The sequence below is a fragment of the Protopterus annectens genome, chromosome 13.part0, assembly GCF_019279795.1.
Source record: "Protopterus annectens isolate FY-2018-M chromosome 13.part0, PAN1.0, whole genome shotgun sequence".
NCBI classification, from domain to species: domain Eukaryota; kingdom Metazoa; phylum Chordata; order Ceratodontiformes; family Protopteridae; genus Protopterus; species Protopterus annectens.
This window is the reverse complement of record NC_056747.1, coordinates 1047231480-1047255303: the sequence shown is the minus strand read 5'-3', so window position 1 is coordinate 1047255303 and position 23824 is coordinate 1047231480. Positions and strand designations below refer to the sequence as shown.

The 23824-nt window shown below is 40.9% G+C and overlaps 1 protein-coding gene across 1 annotated transcript in view; it reads left to right on the top strand.

Moving 5' to 3' along the window:
• STARD3 (StAR related lipid transfer domain containing 3) overlaps positions 1–23056 on the top strand; it is a gene marked incomplete in the record, with an annotated part of 483177 nt that extends 460121 nt beyond the window's left edge. Inside the window, 3 exon segments of the mRNA XM_044055044.1 lie at positions 8030–8134; positions 20371–20464; positions 21573–23056. Coding sequence (XP_043910979.1) covers positions 8030–8134; positions 20371–20464; positions 21573–21683 — 310 coding nt within the window.
• Positions 23057–23824: the final 768 nt, after the last annotated feature.

Genomic DNA, 23824 nt, shown 5'->3' with positions numbered 1-23824 from the left:
TTACCCATCCCATTGTTGATAATTACATATTACCGTTAATTAGAATAACTAAAATAATAGCAGAGATGATTTGAGGGGATCCATCTGTAAACTAAAGCATTTAGGAGCGGATGTTCTCCCCAGTCAGATTCCATGAGGAAACTGCAGTGATATCTTAAGAAGCACCTGGAGCAAACATTCACAGTCCCTGCAGTAGGTGATCCTTCTGCTACCATGTATTTTCAAAATGCTAGAATGGTGGTCCACCCGGGTCAAACTGAACTAAGGGGTGCCCTTCAAACACTAACCCCACAATAAAACATTAGCCACAGAAGCTATAGGTATAGCTGCCTCATTCAGAAGGCCTCAAAATGCTACTAAGTTTAGGATGAAACTCAAAGAAAGAAACATACAAATGGAGATGATGGCCCTGATTATGGCACTCGAGAACCTTCACCTGTCTGGAAAAGAGAGGTTTTATAGGAGACAGCTGTACTATTCTGTAGAACATTAGCAAACCAAGGTTGGACACCTTTTTACTCCTTGTACAGGCTGGCCATGACTGACTGAGCAATGCCACTTCAATCCCAGATGACCTACCTCCCCACCCCACCGCCAAACTAGTTTAATTCGGTGGTAGGCCAGCTCAGCAGAGCATGCGTTACATCCTCATGAATAGATGTTATATGTGGATGATCTCCTTAAGTTTGTGTACACGTAGGTTCCAGAAATTCCTGGTCTCTGAGAAACAAAAACACCTCAGGAAGTGCTGCTTAAAATCATCATACAAAGAAACTTGTCCAGTAGATGCCTTCTTCAGATGGACAATTTTTCTGTATGCATTCCTGTTATATAAAACACCTTTATTGAGTTTATCGCTTGTGACGTAGGCAAATTTACATTTATTTAAATCTAATCAAACTGTATTAACAAGTTTAAGTTTACAGACATTATACTTCACATATATTGCTGTGCATCATACCTAAGCAACATTACATGAATTATTCAATTTCTGCCCTTTTTTTTTTTTTTGAACAAGACACATTTTATTAAACCGGCACGACATAGGCAATCAGACATTTATATAAATAAAAATATACTGACACACTCCAGTTGCAAACATTATATGTCACTTATAATCTATCCAGTTATTTTTAGTTAAACATTACATAGCTGTATGCATTCCCTCTTATCCTGTTTCTCTGCCAGGTGATTCAGAAAACAAGGGAGGATGGTTTAAGATGCTCCAAATAGCATTTTTTTTGGCCTAGGCAGTATTGATTCTCCCTTTTCGTTCAGATGCAGGGGTAAAACCTACAGCATGGCATTTGCAGATGAGCCTCCCAGCTAATTACAGGGGTGGGTCCCTAATGTACCCCAGCTAAAGACTCTGCAGCTGACCCCCTGGATGATTTAAAACGGTTAAATTTCAGGCACCAGTTCACCAAGAACATGCTGACTATGCATAAGGAAGCCTGCCAGTAGGAAATCTTTCTTATTCTAATAGAAGAGGTTTTACTTGTGTTGCCACAAGAAGGATTAAGACCCTGGCAGAACATCATTTTCCGTGATCCTGCGGTACTTATATGAACTGTGCAATACAGGCCTGTTCTATGCTTCTATAAATGTACATCTTTCCGCCTGCATATCTGTAGAATATCCTGTAGTATCCCTGTAGCCTAAGTACTTCCTCAAGGGTGTCCTTTATTTGAGACCACCCAGAAAAGCTATTCTGTATGGGACTATGTCCTGGAAAAGTTGGCACAGCCTCCAGTTTAAGCATGCTGCCTTAGCCCCCTCAAATGTCTAGTCTAAAAAAAAAAATGTATTTTTATTGCTGGCCATCACCTCAGCTTGGAGGATTTCAGAAAAAGTAGCAACTGTATTATCCTTCAGCCAAACTGTCCAACTTCATGTTTTTCCCTATATTTCTCAGAACATTGGAGAAATAATTATTCATTCCTAAGATGTGCAACAGACAAGTGATATGCTGTCTAGATAAAATGCAGAACATCAGAGACTCAGATTAACTACTTGTGTCCAGGAAGGAGGAAAAAAGTTTCCAAGCAAAAAAAGTTTTAAGTGGTTGGCACATTTCATTTTGGTCTGTTACTCAAGAAAAAGTTGGAAGAGACCATGGTATTACAGCAGTAGAGGTCCAGCAGACACTGTGGCTTTTATTAGAGTTGAGTGCACAACCTGGTCATCTCTTTCCACCTTTTCCAAACACCGCAGACTACATGTTGCTTCCAGAGTAAAAGCTGGGTTTTCAGCTCCCATTCTAAATGGCTTATTACATACCAACTTTACCAGTCTTTCCACCCAACTTCTTGTAATTATCCCAGATAGTAAGGATTATTGCAGTAGTCACCTTTTTTGAGCACAGTAAAGATGTGTGTGAACTTACTATAACAGTACATGTCTGAGTAGAACTGTTACAGTACTGGTTCTCTTTCAATACCCTTTCTCTTTTTGAGCATCCTATGCTGGTGTAGGGAACTCTGTTCCATGCAGCTTCTCTTTCCCATGTTGCATGGCCTCAGATCTACTTGGGTCTGGATAACCCTGGAGAACCTGTTTTTTTCCAAGACTGTTTCAGTGTATACATGTGTTCCTGCTTGCCTAGGATCCTTTAGAACCTTTCTTGGGGTCAAGAAGGGTGGCTGCCCTTCAGACATCTGGGCAAGAAAGTTCTAAAATGGCACTGGCAGATGTCCGCTTTATAAAGAGAACATCTTGATAATCCCTCAAGGGTGAGCTTCCACCCAGCGTCTGGGAAGTGTTGAGCTCTAGGTGTAATCCCAGTAGTAAGGACTACTGCATAGGTTAACTACTCAAATATTTATTATTATGGTGAGTTCTTCACATCTGTACTTTTTGGGGCACCTCCTCATTCTGCAGAGGGATAGATTCCTGTCCCAGAGACTTCCCATACTCTGGAATAAACTACCTATCTATATCAAACAAAGCTCCTCATTAGCACTCTTCAAGAAAAATCTTGATGATTGGATGGGAAATAGGAAATTCACCCTGGGGCTCACCTCTGTGGCTCTGCTTGACAGTGGCACAGGAAAATAATTTTCTTGGGTGGCAAAAGCCAGGGTACCTTTTTGGCTGGGCTTGTATAGGCCCCAGGGCCGATAGCCTAGTACCTACCTATGAACCTATATTGGTTTGTTGTGTAATATTTAAGCAAAGGGACACATGTTTTCCCCCCTGTATGGGGAGGTGATGCTACTGTTACATGGGGGGGCCATAGTAGTATCACAGTCATCAGCTGACTATTCCAGGAATGCAAATGAGCTAATGTCCACTCTGAATGGTTCAAGTTCTTTCCTGAAGCTGTAGATTCTGTGAGTTCTCTTTCAGCCAGCCTTCTGAATTTGGGCATTCTAGAGAAGTTAGCAACTCCAGAAATAACTTGTTCCTCAGGACTTTGGGGAGGGGTTGTGGTGGATGCACTCTTGTCACCTTTGACATACATGCATTCTACCCATTCTTAATCTAAATCTCTTTGCTAATTTCAGGAAATAAATACCAAGACTCATTCTCATTTCCCCTTGGCAGATGCACAGTTGGGGTGATAACTGGCTTAGTCTAAAGGTTTTCTTCTGATGACTGCTTGTCTTGGCCAGGTTTGTCAGCAAGCTTCTGCTGGGAAGCCTTCTGCCCAGCAAACCTGTGCCTCCAACTTGAAAATAGGACTGTTTGTGGGTAACCTGTAACATTCCAGCTGGTCAGCTTGCAAGTCATGTTGATGTATCCTAGCCCATAACATAACTGAGTTCTGTACCAAGCAGTTGCAGCTACGTGCTTATGTCAGTTGTATGTGCACATTGACCTTGTGGAAGATGGGACCATAGACCAACAGTGACTAGTCATAAAGTTCCTAAAATGAATTGTGCATCTGTCTCCTTTTTATATGACTTGAATTCCATGGTTATTAGACTTGCTTGTCTACCATTTCAGACACTATCTCAGTGACACTAAAGTTTGTTGATTGAAGAATTCAGCCTCCGTAACCATCACATCTGAATCTTTGAACTTCAGACTTGTGCATAGGGAACAATTTGTGGTTTCTTATAATGACTATTGACCATCAGGATTAACTCACTTTTCCTTCTGAAGATTGATTTATATATTTTTTCCTGAAGCAAGTCTGTTCATATCCTGAATTTCTTTATGGAAGCCAGAACCAAGGGGCAGAGGGTCCTTTACATCTTAGATATGCATTGACACCGTAGATGGTGCATGAAATTGGTGCACATATTTGGAAACTCGGACCACATAATTGCCTCCTTTGTATCAAGAATGAAAGGGCTCATGGGTCATTTTCCTAGTGTATTGCTGTCCTTGACCATCAGGCAGTTAAATGCATGCTCAAGAGTCCTGTGGTCGGAATTCGCTCACCAGAGATGTGTCTGCCTTCATTGTTTGTTTTATGAGCACCTCCATCGTGGAGAGCTGTGCTGTGGCCATTTTATCTTTGATGCGCACCTTTACTATGGATTAATGTCTGGTCACAGCTTTGAGTCGAGTTTTTCTTTTTCTTTATGGGAAAGCAGTACTTTTCTGAGTGTTGTGTTTGTATGGTTTTCTGTCCGTTTCCATCTAGTGGCCATTGGTTTGGATTCTGCACAGCCAAGAACCCCTCAAGGAGGATCCTTTCATAGATAACTGAAACACTATGAACATCTCTGTTATATCCAACATGCTCGACCCTCTGGGTCAGGAATGCTTTCCTTCTGTCCCCCTGCTGATGGGTCTGTTCTACCAGCTTTGTCTTTTTAAGTTCCATGTAAGTTGTCAGGTGTTTGTTGTATATTATTGGGTTACATTGCTATCATTCATTGTGCAGAAAGGTGCTTGCAAGTGCCATGTAGAGTAAATTGACAGGCTTAAGACACATGCACACACTCTGAAACAGTCTTAAAATGCTGTTGGTTGATAAAATTGTGTGCATATAGTCCTAGTAACATTACATAAACTTGATCCAGCTTGAACATTCAACCACCTACACATGGCAGAGAACATTGAAAAAATTAAGAAAACATAGACAAATGTATATTAAGAAAGCATATTTACTTCCCACCAGCACCAAACTTCTATTAATGTAAGCTCATCAGCACTGCATAAAAAAGTGACATGCCTTTCAAATCCTATGCCACTTTCCTGCTTTCTGAGCTCCTTGTGAGAGCATTGTTCAGAGAAAAGGCATCAAGAGTGAAAACTGCATTTTGATCCTTGAATTTTGTAGTATATTTCGGTAATTGGATTATGACCAATTCAGTTTTCATCTCCGTTGGTCTTTCTGGTTTACTGACTGGGGGTGGGGGAGTGGTCATGTCACAGACAAAATGTAAGCAGTTTTGTTTCTAGGCATCTTTTTGGCTCTGTCATGGAATGACACTGTATTAGAGTCCACATTCCACTGTGACAAAGATATTCAAATATGCAAATAAGTATACTGAGCTAGAGTAATCTTCTCTTGGTAGTTTCTGTGCAGCCTTCCTACTGAAGTTATACCTCCTGTAGTAATTTCCCATTGGTCTGTCTTGGATCACTTCAGTGTCATAAGTAGAAGGGAGGGGCAGTGGTTTTAATGGATCAGCATTTTTATGTTTTGTCTATTTTAAATATGTTGATGGATGAAAATGGATGAAAACGCATCTGAAAGTATAGCTAGTTCTTATATAGAGATTATTAAGGCTAGAATTCATTCAACATTTGGATGATTGTTTTTGCAGTGTTTAAAAACTTTGGAATTGAATTATTTTAAGGTTTCCTGCCCTTTGATCCCAGTCTTTCAGGGACTTCCTAAGGTTCATAAAGATCCAATCAAACCATCTTAGACCTATAGTGTCTGCTAAGGGCTGGTTGACTGATCCTTTTTCTAACTTTATAGAGCAGAAATTGAGATCAGTGTTGGACCAAGCACCTTCAGTTTTAAAGGATACTAAACACTTATTGGAAGATTTGAGTGAGTTTGAGTAGGGGAGGACAATATTTTGGTGGCCTGGTAGTTACCATGAATGTGGTCTCCTTTACCTCTATTTCAGATTTGCAAGGGATAGAGTTGGTTAGGGATTACCTTTTTTGAAAATGGTGATTGTTATATGTATGTTAGATTTGCTCACATTGTTCCTATAAATTGTTCTAGAGAATAATATATTCCTTTTTGAAGACAATTTGTATTTGCAGCGGGATGGCCTAGCTATGGGCACTCTGTGTGCCAATAGCTATGCCAATATGGTCTTGGCACAATGGGAAAATAAGCATGTGCTTGCCAATAATGACTTTGTACGTCACCTGTGCTTCTATAGCAGGTTTGTGGATGATGTTTTTTTTTGTTGTGGGAGGGCTCTGAGATGGAGTTACAAGATTTTATAGAATATCTGCACTCTACAACTATTTTGCATCAGTCTTAGTGCGGGGAGAGCCTTTTGTGTGGAATCTGCATGTCCTCCCGCGGTTGGGTGGGCGTTTGAAAGATGTGTAAATTGGCGTGCCTTCGTTGAAGGTTGAATGTTGTGCTGGCACCTCGACGTTCGTCAAAATCTACTGCCAATCATTAGCGGACCAGAGTTCTGGGAAAAGCCGAAAGACAAACAACAACTTTGCATCATTCTTACAATACTATGGAGTTCCTGGATGTGTGTATCTATAAGGAGCCAGAGATTGGCTTTGGAGCTAGTCTCTCATAGGAAATCCTGTAGACATAATGTTATCTTACAACATAATACTTTGCATCATACTTTTGTGTATAAGAATATTCTCAAAGGGCAGGGTATGCGTATTTCAAGGCTTAATGGTTCAGAACCTGGATTACAGAGGGATTTAGCTCTCTTGAGAGAAGACTTTCTGGAGGCAGGGTATGGATCTTATGAGGTGGATATTATGTGCAGAGAGGTTGAGAGTTCGAGAAGGGGTAGAGCGTGACCCTATTTCAGGAGAGATGTGGGTCAAGAGAGTGAGTTGACAAGAGATGGAGATGAGCCCATTGGTATAATAGGTGTAAGTGTTCCATCCCTATTGAATTATAAAAGTGATGTTCAGAAGATCTGTGACATAAAGACAATTGGTCGATACTATTCACAGATGATCGGACTAGGGGTGTGGTGGGAGATCAGCCCAAGTTTGTCTTTAGGAATAAGAAATCATTAAAGAGACAATTATGCTACAGGAACACTAGACAGGATCTATCCACATATGAAGCGGGTAAAGTAATGTTCAGATGCAATAAGTGTAATTATTGTCCTTGTATAGAAGTGACAAGTAGTTTTATACATCCATGCACAGGATACGAGTACCATTTAGAGACTAGGGACAGCTGTGATGCAAGGGATTTCAATTATGCCTGTGGGGCCTATTCGAATTTTTATGTTGGGAAGACTAATCTGTCTATAAGGGAGTGAATCAGAGAATATCTCTACAGCACAAGGGTGCTGTAGCTAAACACATTATAGAGTTTTAAGGTTTTAGAAAAAATAAGAGTTAATGAAAGGGGAGGTGATTTGAGGAATTTTACAGAACAGAGTGAATTATCCTGGATTATTAGGTTGTAGGCGGATAGGTCCCCTGGTATTAATGATAGTTTTTTTTAAGACCTGTATTGAAAGGGAGGGACCTACCCAATAAGTTTAAATGACATTTAAATGTAATTGGCAGTGTTTTAGTTGCTGCGTGATTGCGTTTTTGATATAAACCAATTGTTAGTTTGTTTTATGGTCTGAAGAAGCACTCTTGTAGTGTGAAAGCGCTTAACAATATTAAAAACTTTTTGCTTTACTGAGTTTTGCTGTACTGTGCCATGCTTCCATACCTCCATTTATTTTACGTGTCATTTGTAAGTAATTTAAATATCCTTGCAAAATACTCTTTAGTCACTTTACACACAGCAGTTTGACATCAGTGGCTGTAGCAGGAAGTCACTGTATTGTTTTGATTAGCAAAACAAAAATCTCTAGTACTGTTTAGAAACTGTAGATGAGTGTTGTAGGCCACCTACATGCTTCTGATAATTATGTTGATTTGTTTTTCTTATTCTTAGAGATTTTGTAAATGTGCGGCGTATTGAAAGAAGAAGAGACCGGTACGTTTCCTCTGGGATTTCAACTACTCATAATACCAAACCGCCACTAAGTAGATTTGTCAGGTGAGAAATTACATAGACTCAAAACAGAGCAGCCATATCAGGCAATGATTACCTTACCTCACTGCTCCTTCCTGCTGTTATGATTATTTTAGAGATCGTAAGTTTCATAGCTGTTGTTGATCTTTGAATTGCATTGCTTGCCTACTGATTTAGTTAGTGTGAACATTAACATCTGCTATTTTGAGAGCAACACAGTACAGCATATCAAAACAAGTGCCCAATATCCTGAAACATAATTTTCCTTCCACCGACAAAATCTCACTTCTTCCAAGGTTTGGCTGATATTCAGGTTCATATATTTACTTGGTGAGGTGCTGTGTACTCGCCTCTGTGTATACTGGCCTCCCTGTTTTGGGATATTAGGTACAGGCTAAGATGTACAGTGGTGTGTCACAGGATGACCTGTTTTGTGCTGCTGTTTTGTATCTCTAGTCATATACACTGCATACTTTGGTTTATTGTCACATGAACTGCGGTGTGTATATTTACTTCTTTGTATTGTATTATTTTGCTGTAACTGTGACTTGTCTGGTCTGTTTCTGTATATAAATTCGCATGATACAGTTGTCAGGCTAGCAGTACATTTTGTTGATTCCGCACTGCATAACGTGCTGCTATGAAAACATCACACATCTCTGTATTCCGAGGTTAGCAGTGAAAACAACTTGTACAAATAAAACATAAGACTGTGCAAACCGCCTACCTTGACCTGGCCAAAGCCTTTGACACTATTCCCCACTCGGGCATAATAGATAAACTCTCTCAACTAGGCATCAATCCATATGTTACCAGATGGGTAGCAAACTGGCTCACCGATAGAACCCACGTAATCAAAATAGGGGAAGCCACCTCAAGCAGTAGACCTGTAACGAGCAGCATAACCCAGGGTTCGGTCTTGGGGTCTCTGTTATTTGGGATATACTTTTCTGAGTTGCAGGCCAAAACCAGTGGGCTATGGCTGACCAAGTTTGCAGATGACTGCAAGCTGGGTGCTTTCATCAATTCCCCTAGTAATGTGGACATCCTCCAAGAGGGCCTCACTCAAACAAATGACTGGTGCCAAAAATATGGCCTCAAGCTGAATACCAAGAAATGCATCATCATCCACTTTGGGGAGGTTGACGTCCCTACAAATTATCACATTAGTAACGTCCTAAGCACTCAATCAGTCGTGAGGTATTTGGGCACCCAGGCTGATAGCAACCTGACTTTTGACCACCATGTTGGTACCACGGTACGGAAAGCCTTCTACATTGCCCACCTCATAAGTAAGGGTATCTCATCCAGGAACAAGGAGTTTATAACATCCCTGTATTCTTCCCTTATAAGGCCCATTAGTGAGTACAACGCACCTTTCGGCATGTACCTCGCAAAGCACATGCAGCAGCTGGAGAGACCACAGAGGTTCCTGAGCCTTAAACATCTACCATACACAGTCTAAAAGCCCTATCCCTCTACTCAGTTTCATACAGACTTCTCAGAGGTGACCTCTGTCTGGCATACAAGGCAATCATGGACCCCACCTTGATGGGACTGCTGCATATCTGCAAGTCAAGCTCCACTCTAGTAACCGCACACGTGGCCTCAACCTGGTCTGTGACATCAACAGGACTTGTTGGCAGGACAGATGTGTGTCTCAGACTCCATAATCTATGAAATAGACTCCCTCTCCACATCAAGCAGAGTACCTTTTTACCCCTTTTTAAAAGCAACCTGGATAACTGGATGGGAAACACAAAATATACCCCTGGGATTCCACCCATGTCCCTGCTGGACAGGGGAAATTGGGTGCTGATTTGTCTAAACATGGGCTAAACTCTTTGCTAGTGTTATAAGGGCCTCACAGCCTAGTAACCTCCTATGTTAAAAATATGAGCTGAAGACATCAGAAGTACCATGTTGTACTGTAATAGTTAATAAGGATTCCTGATGTTCAGCCAAGGTCACAGTTGCCAACATGTGTTCCAGTGGTCACAGCTGGCTACCATCTATTCCATGTGACTGTCTGATATGCCAGATATTTCAGCAAGATGCAGTTACCAAATTTATGTGAGACCGATACTTTGCAGTGAGGTGTACATGGACGGAATGCCTCCCATTTGATGCATAAGACTGTTGAGACTAGGAAAAATCTTTGTTCATGCATTCATAGGTTTATAGGTGTTTATTAGGCTAAAGACCACAAGGGCCTTAGTAATGCATGCCAATTCTCTGACAAGTTCTGATATCCTTGGTAAGAGTAAGAAGTTTGGGCGATGAAACATTTACAAGTAAGGGCCTGGGAGACTAAACATTTACAGGTTGTGTGTCCATTAGAGACATAGGTGCCAAACTAGGGATGAATTTCCTGTTCCCCATCCAGTTATCCAAGTTGCACTTGAATTGGGTTAGGGAAGAACTCTGCTTCACATGGTTGGGAAGCCTATTCCATAGATGGGGTAGTCTCTAGGATACATTCCTGTCTGTCCAGCAGGTCCTATTTATATCACAGGCAAGGTTTAAGTCTTTAGAATGGGTAGTTGTGGTGCTTTTTGTTTTGTGGATATACAGGAGTTCCATCAGAGAAGGGGTCTGACAATGCCCTGTATGTCAGGCATATATATCCCCTCAAAAGCCTGTGTAGGAGACAGCATACAGGGATTGGGCCTTGAGGTGGGATGTATAGGACATTTTATTTACGCCCTGTATTTTTTAGTGAGGAACCTCTGTGGAAGTTCCAGCTGTTGGATATGCCTGGTTAAGTATCTACCAAACGTTTTTTTTAAGTACATACCAAACAGTTTCTGATGATGTTCCTGTTGAATTAACTGTTTGGGATGAAAGTGCTTATTCCTCTAAATAAACTGTGCGGATATACTGCTTCCAGCCTGCATTTGCTTCACTTTGGATTTCGTGTTTCTTTTTTCCTGTTTGGATTGGTTAACAGTTAATTTAGATAACATTCTTTCAAATACAGTAAAAAAAACTGAGATTATTAAAATGCTTTCTAAAATATGCAGACATGTAATGTTTTCTTCCTTTATTAGGTGGCACATCCTTTTCCGTATTCAATTAATAGTAAGCTCTTTGTTGTCCAACGATTTCAATTATACTGTTAGACTAGGGGATTATCTCCACTGTCAAGAGTGTAATTGCTGAAGGGTTACCAGTAGGGAAGAAAATGGACAAAGACAGCAACTTTCTTTGGCATGTGACAGATTTTACTTGTGTAGTGATGGACACTAAAGGTGTGGTCACTGCCACTAATACCTTCAAATTAAATGCAGCAGTAGATGTGATGAAGTGTAAGGCTTTGTTATTTTGGCAAATTGTATTTATTCAAATGGCTTCTACAGAGACTCATCAAATTACATCCTGTTAAGGAACCAACTGACGACACATCTGATCAGAACTCAAGTCAGTGAAAAAAAAATTAACTGTAAGCATGTTTTTTCTAAGTGGACAAGCCCATCTTCCTGCCCCCCTCGCCCCTGAACTTATATGTACCATCTCTATGATTACACATACAAGAAGAGAGAAATCCTATGTACCATCTCTATGATTACACACAAAAAGAGAGAAATCTCTCAAAAGAACAGTCATTTCCAGCACACACTTAAGAACCATTCTGGCAGTGACTTAATCAAAAACAATGACAGGGGAGTCCTTCTTTGCTGCGTTGTGCTCAGTGAGGTGATTCCTCATTCATTTTCCACTTGACAAATAGTAGAGCAGGTGTTCACATGCTTTTTTCAAATGAATTGAGATGTTTAAAATGTCATTGGAAAAAAAAAAAGTACACTTCACTTTTTCTATTCTCCCTCCGGTTTCACAACCCAGCCATTGCTAGCCTTCCAGGGAGAAGGGTTACCCATTTCCCAGTCCCTTTTAACCTCTGTCACTTATTGGGTGATCCATTGCATGTTCTTTAACTAGGTAAGCAGTTTTCAGAGGACAGAGGCTTGTATCTTCTTATTCCATTAGCTGAGGCAGGATCATTCTGTCCTTGTGGGGGGACAAAAGCTGATAAGGTGGAATGCCACACACACACACACACACACACACACACACACACACACACACACACACACACTCTGAAATTATTCTATTGGCTATGCTCATAAATTATGAAACAATCCCCGTGAAGACCTTCACCTCATTTTAAAACTGATTGACACATTCAGAGCTATTTCTCAACCTCCACCAAAACAAAGATAATTTGTTTCACTTCCAAGCAACTTGAAATCCTAAAATTGACATGTTTAGTAATCTCCTCCAGTAACATTAAAATTGAACTTTACACACACATACTAAACGCCTTGGTTTACCCATAAGTGAAAAACTGAAATTCGACTTCCATATGCAACACAGTTTAAAAAAAAAAAAGAAAACTGGACTCTCTCTTTACAGGGTTAAACCTTGTCTAACAGATGACGCAAGAAAACACATTGCATTTACCATACCCCTACCCGCTCTTCCCTCTTCTATACTGTGTACCTGTATTTACAAACACTCACTCTACTCTGCTAAACAAGCTAGAGCAGTGCTGTAAATTTACAACTAGTCTCCCAAATAGAACCCATCACTGTGAGGCTCCCAGAGAGCTACACTGGCTGGAGTTATTCCGCTTTCTAATATAATTCTAACGTATCCACAGCCTCAACTACAAAGTTAGCAACTATCCATTGGTCACTGATCTTGCATGGTTTTACACTCCAACCAGGAAGTTAAGTAGGGCACCAGCCCTCCCCCTTACAAATGGTACTACAGAAAAAGCAGTTTACAGGTGTGGTTGATGGGATATATCATTACATCAGAAAACATCATATATATGTATGTCTGTGAAAAATGCACGGTCCAACATTTTTATTAGTCACTGGTAATTTATGCCTGTATAATAGCATTCCTGCTGTTGGGAAGTAGCATAAACTGTGAACACGATGCAGTGTACACAGTTCTTAACACTCAACAGTGATTTTTGCTTATGTAATACCATCCCTGTTGTGTGTGTGTGTGTGTGTGTGTGTGTGTGTGTGTGTGTGTGTGTGTGTGTGTGTGTGAGTTTTTTTACTCTCTGTAGCTTAACTTGTTTTATCTATTGTTAAAAGGTCTTGCAACACTAGGAATATTCTTTTCTTTTGTACCAGAAGACTTGACGGTAGTAGTGTTTGGTAACCAGTGCTCATTAGAGGAGAATTAGTCATTGCATGCATATGTCCACTCAAAAGTTTCATACCTTCTGCACATCATTTTGGGTTTGTGGAACCTTTAAAACAATATATTGGATTGTGCAAAAAAAAAAAAAAGGTTGCTGTGGAACATCAAGCCTATTAACTCAGTAATGCCTGCCAGTAGTCAGCTAATGAGGTGTTACATTTCTGATCGTTGGCACTTTAGAATACATTTACTTAAAGCACAGAGTGGAAAACATGTGAGAATGTTTTTCAAGCAAGCAGGAAAAGCAGATTTTTTGCATTTGTTTTTACTTTAGTCATTTTTCGATATTTAATACGCTTAATCTTGACACTGAATACTCCAGATTGTGCACTGTGATTAAGTTACAGCAGAACAAAAACACTGTTTGTAGACTGCCTTTCAAACTCTGTAGGTTTGCACAGGACAAGGCAGCCCACGTAAATGGAGCTGATTGCCTGAATCAGTACAGAGAGAGAGAGAATTAACACTGTAGGTACTAAACAGCCAGTCTACGATGGGAGAACTACCTGTTGAACTTCAACTCCCTGAATGTAAATTGGATGAGTCAGGGTATTTGAAGTGCTCTTCCCTGACTTTTTAACTGTTTAATGGCTCTGCTGCGAGGTTGCAGTTGTCCAAGTTGCTTTCTGAAACTATACTTGGGATGGCGGGGGTGTCTTGTTTTCTTATTTAATTTGGTCTTGTGTGCAGTTTCAACTTTGACTTCTCATGTTTACACGTGGAATGTTTCATCATCTTGCAATGGATCTGTGTAAGATTGGCTTGACATTTCATTTGCTAAACCTCTCATTTGGGATTACAGGTTGCTAATGTAATATGATCCAATTCAAATGCAGTACAGCTGGCAGCTTGCTTTCATAGGTAATATTATTTAGAATAGTTGATGTATTTTGGCACTACAGCTGTGATGCACTTAATGAAAAGTATTTGTTGTAAAATTTAGCTCACTGATTCAGTGTAGGCACTGAGTAGGATAATGTTCATCGTCTTTCACTGTTGCAGTCATGACTGTAGGGGTTCTCCCCTGCTGGCAGGCAGCCCTCGGTCGGCCAGAATCCCAAAGTCTGGGTCCGGCGTCGGCTGTTCAACCATGCTCCCTGACGTCAGAGCGCCAGGAGTACAAAGCTGACAGCCGACGCCATCTTCTCCAGTCTTTCTTGCCGTGCAGTGATGGCAGTTCGCAAGTGCAGGTCGGCTGACTCCTGATGATTTTTTCTGATAAACTTCAGTCCGAAGATTTTCTTCTCCACTCAAAGCTAAGTACCCCGTTGGGGAAACTTTTTTCTTGCTCCACTCCGATGTCAGAAAAAGTTAATAATTGTATTTCATGTGGGAAGCAAATACCTCATAAGGATTTTCATTCTTACTGTATTCCTTGCTTAGGCCCTGACCACGACGTAGCTAGTTGTCGGTTTTGTGCTAAATTCAATCAACGTACAATTAAGTGAAAGTACGATTTTGCTTTTCATTACTTCGGTAGGCGCTTTAACTACAAAATGTCATCAGTTACGGTTCCGGCTACCGGAGTTCACAAACGTCGCAAGGATAAAGACAGGCCTCCGAGGTCCAAATCTGATGATAGCGCACAAGCGGAGCCAGCTTCAGGTTCGGCCATCGTCAGTGAGGCGCTTTTGCAGCCCCTGTCGTCGGCCATTTCAGAACCGATGGCCGAAATGGACTCTCATGAGGAGCCAACCAGGCCTTTAAATATTTCTATTGCAGGACCTTCGGACAATGCTCCTTCGGATGGGTCCGGAGCCGCTGTGCAGGTACCGGCTTCCGAAGGGGTTTTCAGGCCTACTCAGCTTCTAATAAAGGCAAAGTCAAAGACAAAGGCAAAGACTCCTTCTAAATCAAAGACTGCAACACAGGCCTCTTCTGAACCGGCTCCCAAGTCACAGAAACAGTTACTCAAGATGGCGGAGGATTTATGATTAGGGGTTCACATCTCCCTCCAGATAAAAGGCCAAGGCAGGATGTTTATTATGATTCCTCTGATCAGGCTTCTGTTTCCTCAGTTTCTTCTTCTGACCAGGAATATTCTTTCCCTCCTTATGAGGATTCTGATGCTGAGGAATCCATTCCTTCAGCTTCTCCCCCTGAGGATTTCTCTTTTGGGGAAACTTTGCATGAAATGAGGGAACATTTCCACTGGGAAGGACAGGAGTATTCGGAATCTAAGAAAAGACTGAGGGATTTTCTTCTTCTTCCCCAACATAGACCCCTGGCTATTCCTCCTGTTTTGGATATTGTGGATGATGCCTTTTCGGAGGCTAACTTAACCCCTGACTCTTTTCCTCCTGCTCTTGTTAAGCCTGATAGATATTACAGGGTTCTTGATTCCCCCCAGTTTTTATACAAGAACCCCTTCTGCTGACCCTGAAACCATTTCTCAGGGTCCTAAGGGAGTTAAGGCCGCTTCTGCCAAAAATCCCATTCCTACTGAAAAGGACTCTCGATCCTTAGAAAGATGGGGCAAAAAGGTGTACACTTCTGCTACTTTGTCCATTAGGGCTTTAAACTGTCAGTTTCATATGCTGAAATACCAACAGTTTCTCTTGTCTGTTTTAAAACAAAAGCTTACTTCCATTTCTGCCTGTGCAGATGATAAGGAACTACATGACTTATTGCATGCCACTGAACAAGTTGGGAAGCATGGTTTACACTATGGATTTGATGCCTTGGAGGCTTCTTGTAGGGCTGCGGCCTCTGGCACAGTCATTAGAAGGCATGCATGGCTAAAGGAACAGAATTTGCGTGAACAAGTAAAGGCTAAATTATTGGATGCTCCTGTTCAGCATAATGTTTTGTTTGGATCAAAAGCTGAAGAGGTGATTAAAAAGATGGAGGATAAGGCAAAATCCATGCAAACAGTTAAAGATTTCTTACAAGTACAGCCACCTAGATTTAGCAGGAATTGGCCTTCAAAAAATTGGTCCTTTCCCACTTCAGACAGGCCTCAGAGGGGTAGATATAGACGCTCCAGAGGAAGGCCTCAAACACAAGCTTCTTGTAGACCAAGACAGTGGACTGCTTCCACCCCTAGGGAGGAGAGGACAGGTCACAAACTCAAAGGAAACAAACTCAATGACTCCCTCTGTTGGGCTACAGGAACTTCTTGCCTGGAAGCCCCTCTCGGAGGAAAACTCTCTTTTTATCAAAATTGGACTCAAATAACCCAAGACAAGTGGGTTTTGGATGTGGTTTTAAGAGGTTACAAATTCCATTTTCATACCTTGCCAAGGCCAAGCGGATGGCCAGACCTTCCAAAACATCAATGGACGGAGGCCTTAAACCAGGTGGAAGCTCTTTTGGCTATGAATGCCATAGAACTGGTTCCACTGTCAGAGATGGGAAAAGGTTTTTACTCGAGGCTCTTTCTAGTCCCAAGGAAGCAAAACTCATGGAGACCCATTCTGGATCTGTCGGTCTTGAACACCTTTCTAGAGATTCCAAAATTCAAGATGCTTACTCTACAGCAGCTACTTCCAATGCTGTCCAAAGATGCATGGATGGTAACTTTGGATTTAAAGGAGGCATATTTACACATTCCCATCAGGCAGGATTGCAGAAAATACCTCCGGTTCAAAGCCGGATTGAGGCACTTTCAATTCTCTGCGCTGCCCTTTGGATTGTCTACTGCGCCCAGGGTCTTCACCAAATGCCTGGCTCCAGTAGTAGCTTACTGCAGACTCAAGGGAATTCAAATTTACCCTTATCTGGACGATTGTCTAATTCAGGCAGACAGCAAGGATGTCTTACTCCAGCATCTAGAATTTGTACAGAACCTCCTCAAGTTCCTGGGATTCTCTGTAAACATAAAAAAGTCAAATTTGACACCATCACAACAGATAACTTTTCTGGGTGCTCTTCTAAACACCACAACCCAGATGGCATTTCTGACATCCGAAAAACAATTACAGTTGGCTTCAACTTTCAAAACCTTGGCAACTTTAACTCAACTATCTGCAAGGAAATTCCTGCAGGCTTTGGGTTACATGGCCTCCTGCATCCTTCTCGTACCATATGCAAGACTACACATGAGGAAAATGCAGTGGTACCTAAAAAGTGTATGGTCTCAGCATTGCCACAGTTTAGACATGCTGATCTCCGTCCTTCCTTGCCTTCAAAAGGAATTTCTTTGGTGGTCCAGGGTATGTGCTCTAAACAAAGGGAAACCCTTCCGTCTGCCTCCTGCCACTCAGATTCTATCCGCGGACGCCTCTGATTATGCTTGGGGAGCCCATTTTCAGGGCAACTGTCTGCAGGGCCTTTGGACAAAGGATCAGAAGCACCTGCATATCAATTTAAAGGAAATGTTAGCCGTTCAGAAAGCTCTATTGGCCTACAGGAACCTTTTACAACCAGGACAACTACTAATACGGACAGACAACACCACAGTTATGTGGTACATAAACAAGCAAAGGGGATCTCATTCCTACCCCCTTTGCAGACTAGCCATGGATCTATGGAACACAGTTCTAGCTTGCAATCTGGATCTTCAAGCTCAGTTTCTACCAGGGAAACAAAACTTCCTGGCAGACAGTCTGAGCAGAAACCTTTCGGATCCACACGAGTGGATGCTGGACACCAAAATATTCAGGATGATAACAGCAGTCTGGGGATGTCCTCACATAGACCTCTTTGCATCCCATCTCAATCATCAACTACAAAATTTTTGCACCAGGTCTTTCCACAGAGAAGCTTGGAAAGTGGATGCCTTGTCATTCAGTTGGAGGAATGCCTTTCTGCCTCTTCCTCTTCTTCCACGGGTCTTATTGAAGGTAAAACAGGAGAAGCCCAAGATGATAATCTTGCTGGCTCCAAATTGGCCTCGGCAGTTTTGGTATCCAACTCTAAAAAACCTATGTCTGGAGCTCCCTTGGGTTTTACCTCAGTCTCCAAACCTTCTGTCCCAACATCAGGGTCAGGTTCTACACTGTCATGTCAGAACTCTCAGCCTGGCGGCCTGGTTAATCCAGGGCCTTTGATTTCTTCTTTCCTACCCAAGCAGGTTATGGATGTCATTTTAGAAGCCAGATGTCCTAGCACTAGAAAATCTTATGCAGGAAAATGGAAAAGATTTTGTTCCTGGATGCAGGCTCAGGATTCTGATCCTCTTCTTCCTAACATTACCTTAATTTTACTTTACTTGACAGATCTCTTACATGAGGGTGTCTCTTTCTCTTCCATTAAGATACATGCCTCTGCTATTTCTGCTCATTATAATACAGACCCTCCCATCTTTTCCCACCAGCTCATGAGACAGTTTCTCAGAGGAGCTAAGAACTTAAGACCTCCTAGATCTCCTCCCATTCCTGCTTGGGATCTCAACTATGTTTTGGAAAAACTAACCTTGCTTCCTTTTGAGCCTGCTGCCTCTTCTGACATCAAGTTTTTATCTTGGAAGACAGCTATCTTGTTAGCCCTAACCTCTGCCAGGAGAGTTTCAGAGTTACAAGCTCTTATGGCTGTGGAACCTTATATTATTTTTCATCAAGACAGGGTATCTTTGAGGACTAATCCTACCTTCATGCCTAAGGTGGTTTCCATAGTGGCTTTAAATCAAACTATCCACTTGCCAACCTTTTTCCCCACTCCTCAAAATAAAGGGGAAAGGATCTTACATTCCTTGGATGTACACAGACAACTACATTTTTACCTGGACAGAACCAAGGACATCAGAAAATCAGAACAATTGTTTGTTTCTTATGCTTCCAGTTCCCAAGGTAAAGCCATTTCAAAACAGACCATTTCTAAATGGATTGCTCATGGAATCAGATTTTGTTATTCACACCATGGAAAGCAAATCCCAGGGAGTATACGGACTCATTCCACCAGAGCGGCTGCCACTTTTGCGGCCTTCCTCAGGGGAGTTCCTACCAAAGACATTTTGGAAGCTGCAACTTGGAGTTCAGTGCATTCTTTCTCTAAGCACTACAATCTACCTCTCTACTCTAAGTCTAGGGCAGGCTTTGCCTCTGCAGTCTTGCAGGGCCTTCTAGCCGCCCCTTCTTCTTTATGACCACCTCCCGTTCTTTCAGCTTTGGGATTCTACCCTACAGTCATGATTGCAACAGTGAAACACAATGAACATAGTACAGTTGTGTACACCTACCATAAATGTAGATGTTAGTGTCTTCACTGTTGCAGTCTGGGTTTCCCTCCCTCCTGTCCCCTCTTATGTTTACTTTTGTGTAGTTCCTTTTTTCACCATTCTTCTGAGGTGTATTTGCAAAGGTTATGGGACCTTTTTCATTTTGAGACTCCTGACATCTGGGGCAAGAAAAACTGGAGAAGATGGCGTCGGCTGTCAGCTTTCTACTCCTGGCGCTCTAACGTCAGGGAGCATGGTTGAACAGCCGACGCCGGACCCAGACTTTGGGATTCTGGCCGACCGAGGGCTGCCTGCTGGCAGGGGAGAACCCCTACAGTCATGACTGCAACAGTGAAGACACTCGAACATCTACATTTATGGTAGGTGTACACAACTGTACTTTCTCATCCTTTAATGTGCGAGTTCTTTTGTGATGTTTCAGCAAGCAGTTATACTGTTTTTCTTTGCTATTCTTTTTTGTGAACCCTACTCTACATCAGCATCATTCCAATGCTATCTAATGTGTTGTCATTGTTGACTTAACAGGTAGTTTGACAAATAAACATATTTGTAGTGTATTTTGCTGTCACAGATCTAAAAAATGTTGGGGTACAGAAAGCATGTGATTTTTATAGTGTTTGTAGTCATATTGATGGAATTGACATTTACATGCATTTTGGGGGCAAATAGAAATACAAGTGTAAGATACTAAGAATATTAGAGGCATACAAATTGTTATGTATTACAGACTATAAAACAAATTTGATGAAACAGAATAAAGAAACTGATCTAAGGCATTCCACGCTCATGTATCTTAAAACTGAAATCTGCAAAGCAGATGTTTCAGGTTGTTTTCTTCCCCCAACAGTTTGTTCCATTCTTTAAACATATGATGCTGTTAAATCACTGACAGCAGTAATAGACACTATTATATCTCTTTTAGGGGAGAAAATGGTCCTGGAGGGTTTGCTGTGTTGATGTCTCCCAGAAACCCCAATGTGTGCACCTTCATATGGATACTCAACACAGATTTGAAGGTAAGAAGGGCCATGTCAGCTTGCTTAACATGGTTGATTCTTGTAGGAATTTAAGCATGCCATGTTTACCTGCTAAAGACAAATGGAAAAGTACAGCATTGCTGTTTATTGCAGTTGTAACTCAGTTGTGTGTGTTGTTGTTGTTTTTGCAAGTTCCAGGGTGAACAAACCAGTTTAAAGAGCACCAAGGAACATAGTAAAGGGCACCCTGTGTATACTTCCATGACTAATGGGTAGTTCGTCCACAAAGTCTACCGTTTTACTAAGATGCCATTGCAAAGTTCAGTTCCCTGTGTCTCTTCTTGTTTGTATCAGTCTGTAAGGGTAACTAGCACATGTACCAGCAACAGCATTTAATAAACTGTTGGAATTAAGTCCTTGTGGTCCAATGGTGCAGGGTTTGATTTCCTTGGCTTCCATTATCTAGCTGTATGACTCTGAGCAAGTCACTTAACTAAACACTGCTCCTGAGCTGAGTCTGAATAAGGTCCATGGAAATCAGTGCTCTACTGCAGAAAACAAATGCAAATAAACAAGTAAAATGTCTAGTGTACTTGATCTTTAATGCCTTCTCAGCAGTAGTTTCAGCTGTACAGTTAATTAGTAGGAGGTTCTCTGCTATTTTGTTTGATAAACTTATGAAAATAAGTACCAGCAGAAGTAACATGTTTTACATAAAATATGTAGACTGAGTTCATCTCAGCCATGCACAGGAGCTGGAGTCATTTACAGGTGGCTGTTAGCAAGAGTTAAGCCACAGCGGTTATATTAGAGTACTTAGAATTTTACCAGAAGCAAACTGCCTAAACCAGTACCTGCAACACAGATTATCTGCACACAAGCATCTTAAAGGTATAAGTACTCATGTGAAAGACCTCTCTTTTTTTAGGTTTATATGAGGCAGCCACTGAAATTATGTTTAAGTTCTGTGCTGTATGAGAGCTAACAAATTGAGGTTTGTGAATACAAGATGTAAATTTCTGACTCCACTACTGGTTGTCATTCTCTAAAACATGTAGTAACTTAATTGAGCTGTAGAGAAAAATAGACGAGCATTGTTTCTTGTAATGTACTGCAGAGAAATTGATTTTTTCTTGTTCTATACTAGGGTCGACTACCTCGTTACCTCATACACCAGAGCCTGGCAGCTACCATGTTTGAATTTGTCTTTTGCCTGAGACAGCATATTATGGAAGTTTACCGAAGTGCTGAGCGCTAATGTTACAATGACTACACCTCTGTGACAACACTTGTTAGTTGTGCAGACACTCAGGATAGCTGGAGGGTCCTGTTTACTTCCAGTTTGCATATGAATGTCTGGCAGACTTCTTGAAGACAAAGTGTTCTGATTTTTATTGATTCCTTTTTACTAAAGGAAGCACATATGTGACTGTGACAGGCGTAAAGGAAAAAAATTGGGAATGAACAAAATGAATTACTGTGAAAACAAAGCAATTGTTAAACACTTCGCAGACTCTTCTTTTAGGTCCTTTTGTATGTTTGCTGATGTCTCTGTGTGAAGGATGGAACATTTAGAAAGAGAAGATGGTTAATCCAAGTGTTCTGTCATATGTTAAGACAATGAATCAACCATGTATAGTAAACAATTAACAAGGGAATGCCTTAAGATGGACCAAGTAGCAAAGCATAATTGTCTCTCTCAAAGGCATATCAGTTTGTATAGATGCTTCTTTTACAATTACATTATTTGTTCTATTTCATATGCCTTCAGAGTACAATTTATTGCCAAGCAGAACAATGTTAATTCCAAAAAGGGCAAGCAGGCTTATTTTTGCACTGATAGCACCTCTGGATTGTAAATGAGACCTGCTAGCTTGTGGTGACGATGACAAACTAAAGTGGCAGAATGCATTTTGCAAAGGAATTGTGTAATAAAATGTTCTGAAAGATGGCTGTAATTCAGAAATGTCACATTTCATCCCCTGGTATTCTTTCGGGCAGTTCATCTGTTGTTTTAGGTATTGTTCATTTTTTTTTCAGTAGTAATCAACATTAGTTGCATATATTTTAGTACCCGTATAGTGTTACATCACCATTGTTTAAAGAAAATACTGCCTTAGTGCCATACGACTAAAATTAATTTGAAGCACCTGTCGATAAACAGTGTTGGTCAATTGAGGTTGTTGCCACACCCCTAGATTTTTAGCCATAATGTTTGAGTTATGATTTACTCTGGCCATCATTGACCCTAACAATGCCTTTTGATTAAAATATAGTCCTCAAATCCCCCCTCAGTAAATAAGTCCCATTCTGATCACAGGGATGCGATTGTGAGAATTGTTTTTGTGGGCTGAAATGCAGTGACTGCGGATTTTGAACCTGCTGTTTAGTTTCCACTGTTTTGCCAACTGTATGGCACTGTTTGCCTCTCTATAGTCCTCTTATGGCACTGATTTGTTTTTCTTAGGAAGACAAATCTAGGTAGGCTATGTCTGCTGTATTTTAAGTCTATTTTGTGGAATGGAAAGGTAAACATGGTGCAACTTGAGACATGAATAACTTTGTCAATGCAGTATCAAACGTTTGTAAACTGTTACCACTTTGATCTCATAATTACAATATGACAGTGTATTTTGTTTTCGAATTTTATTTGTACAATGTACCTTACTTTATACTGTTTTTATTTATTTACTTTTAGTATTCCAGAATTTGCACACCGGCAGTAGAAGTATTGCCTGTAGGGAATGACCAGAATTGTAAACTGTTTGTCTCTCCACTTCAGTCTGTCTTTTCCATCATGCCACAGAATTTAGATGGTTTCAGAACAGTGTGTCTGCAAGATTACCATGCTCCTTCCAGGAGTCAGTTTTCTTATTAAAAACAGCCCAAGTCTTGACTGTATACAGCTATAATTGGTAGCCAACTGGTCTGCTTCTTTATGTATGTGCTTTGGGCCTCGAGTTTTATAAGACATCAGCTACATCCTGCCAGCTAACCTGCCTTTCTGTTTAATAACCGTCTCTAGTGTTTAAATCAGGATATTCACTTTGAAGACTTTTTGTACAAGTTTGGTTTAACCCTGCCTGCCGGACAAGTTCTCAGAAGTGTTACAGAAATTGAATGGTAGTCAACCGGTAACATTTTAATGGTTGTGAGGCACTGGACTATAAAGTTACCAGTCCTATTAAAACCAATTAAATAGTTTCCAAAGTTGTAATCAAAACTTTTTTAAATTTTCATTATTTTTTTGGCCTATACTGTTTTATTGATAGGCGCCTCAAACTAATTTTAGTTATATGGCCACTAAGGCAGCATTTTCATAATAGTGTTATTTTAACACTGTGTATAAAATATTTAAACAGTGTCTCTCTCAGTAGGCAGCTGATTGTTCTGAGCCTG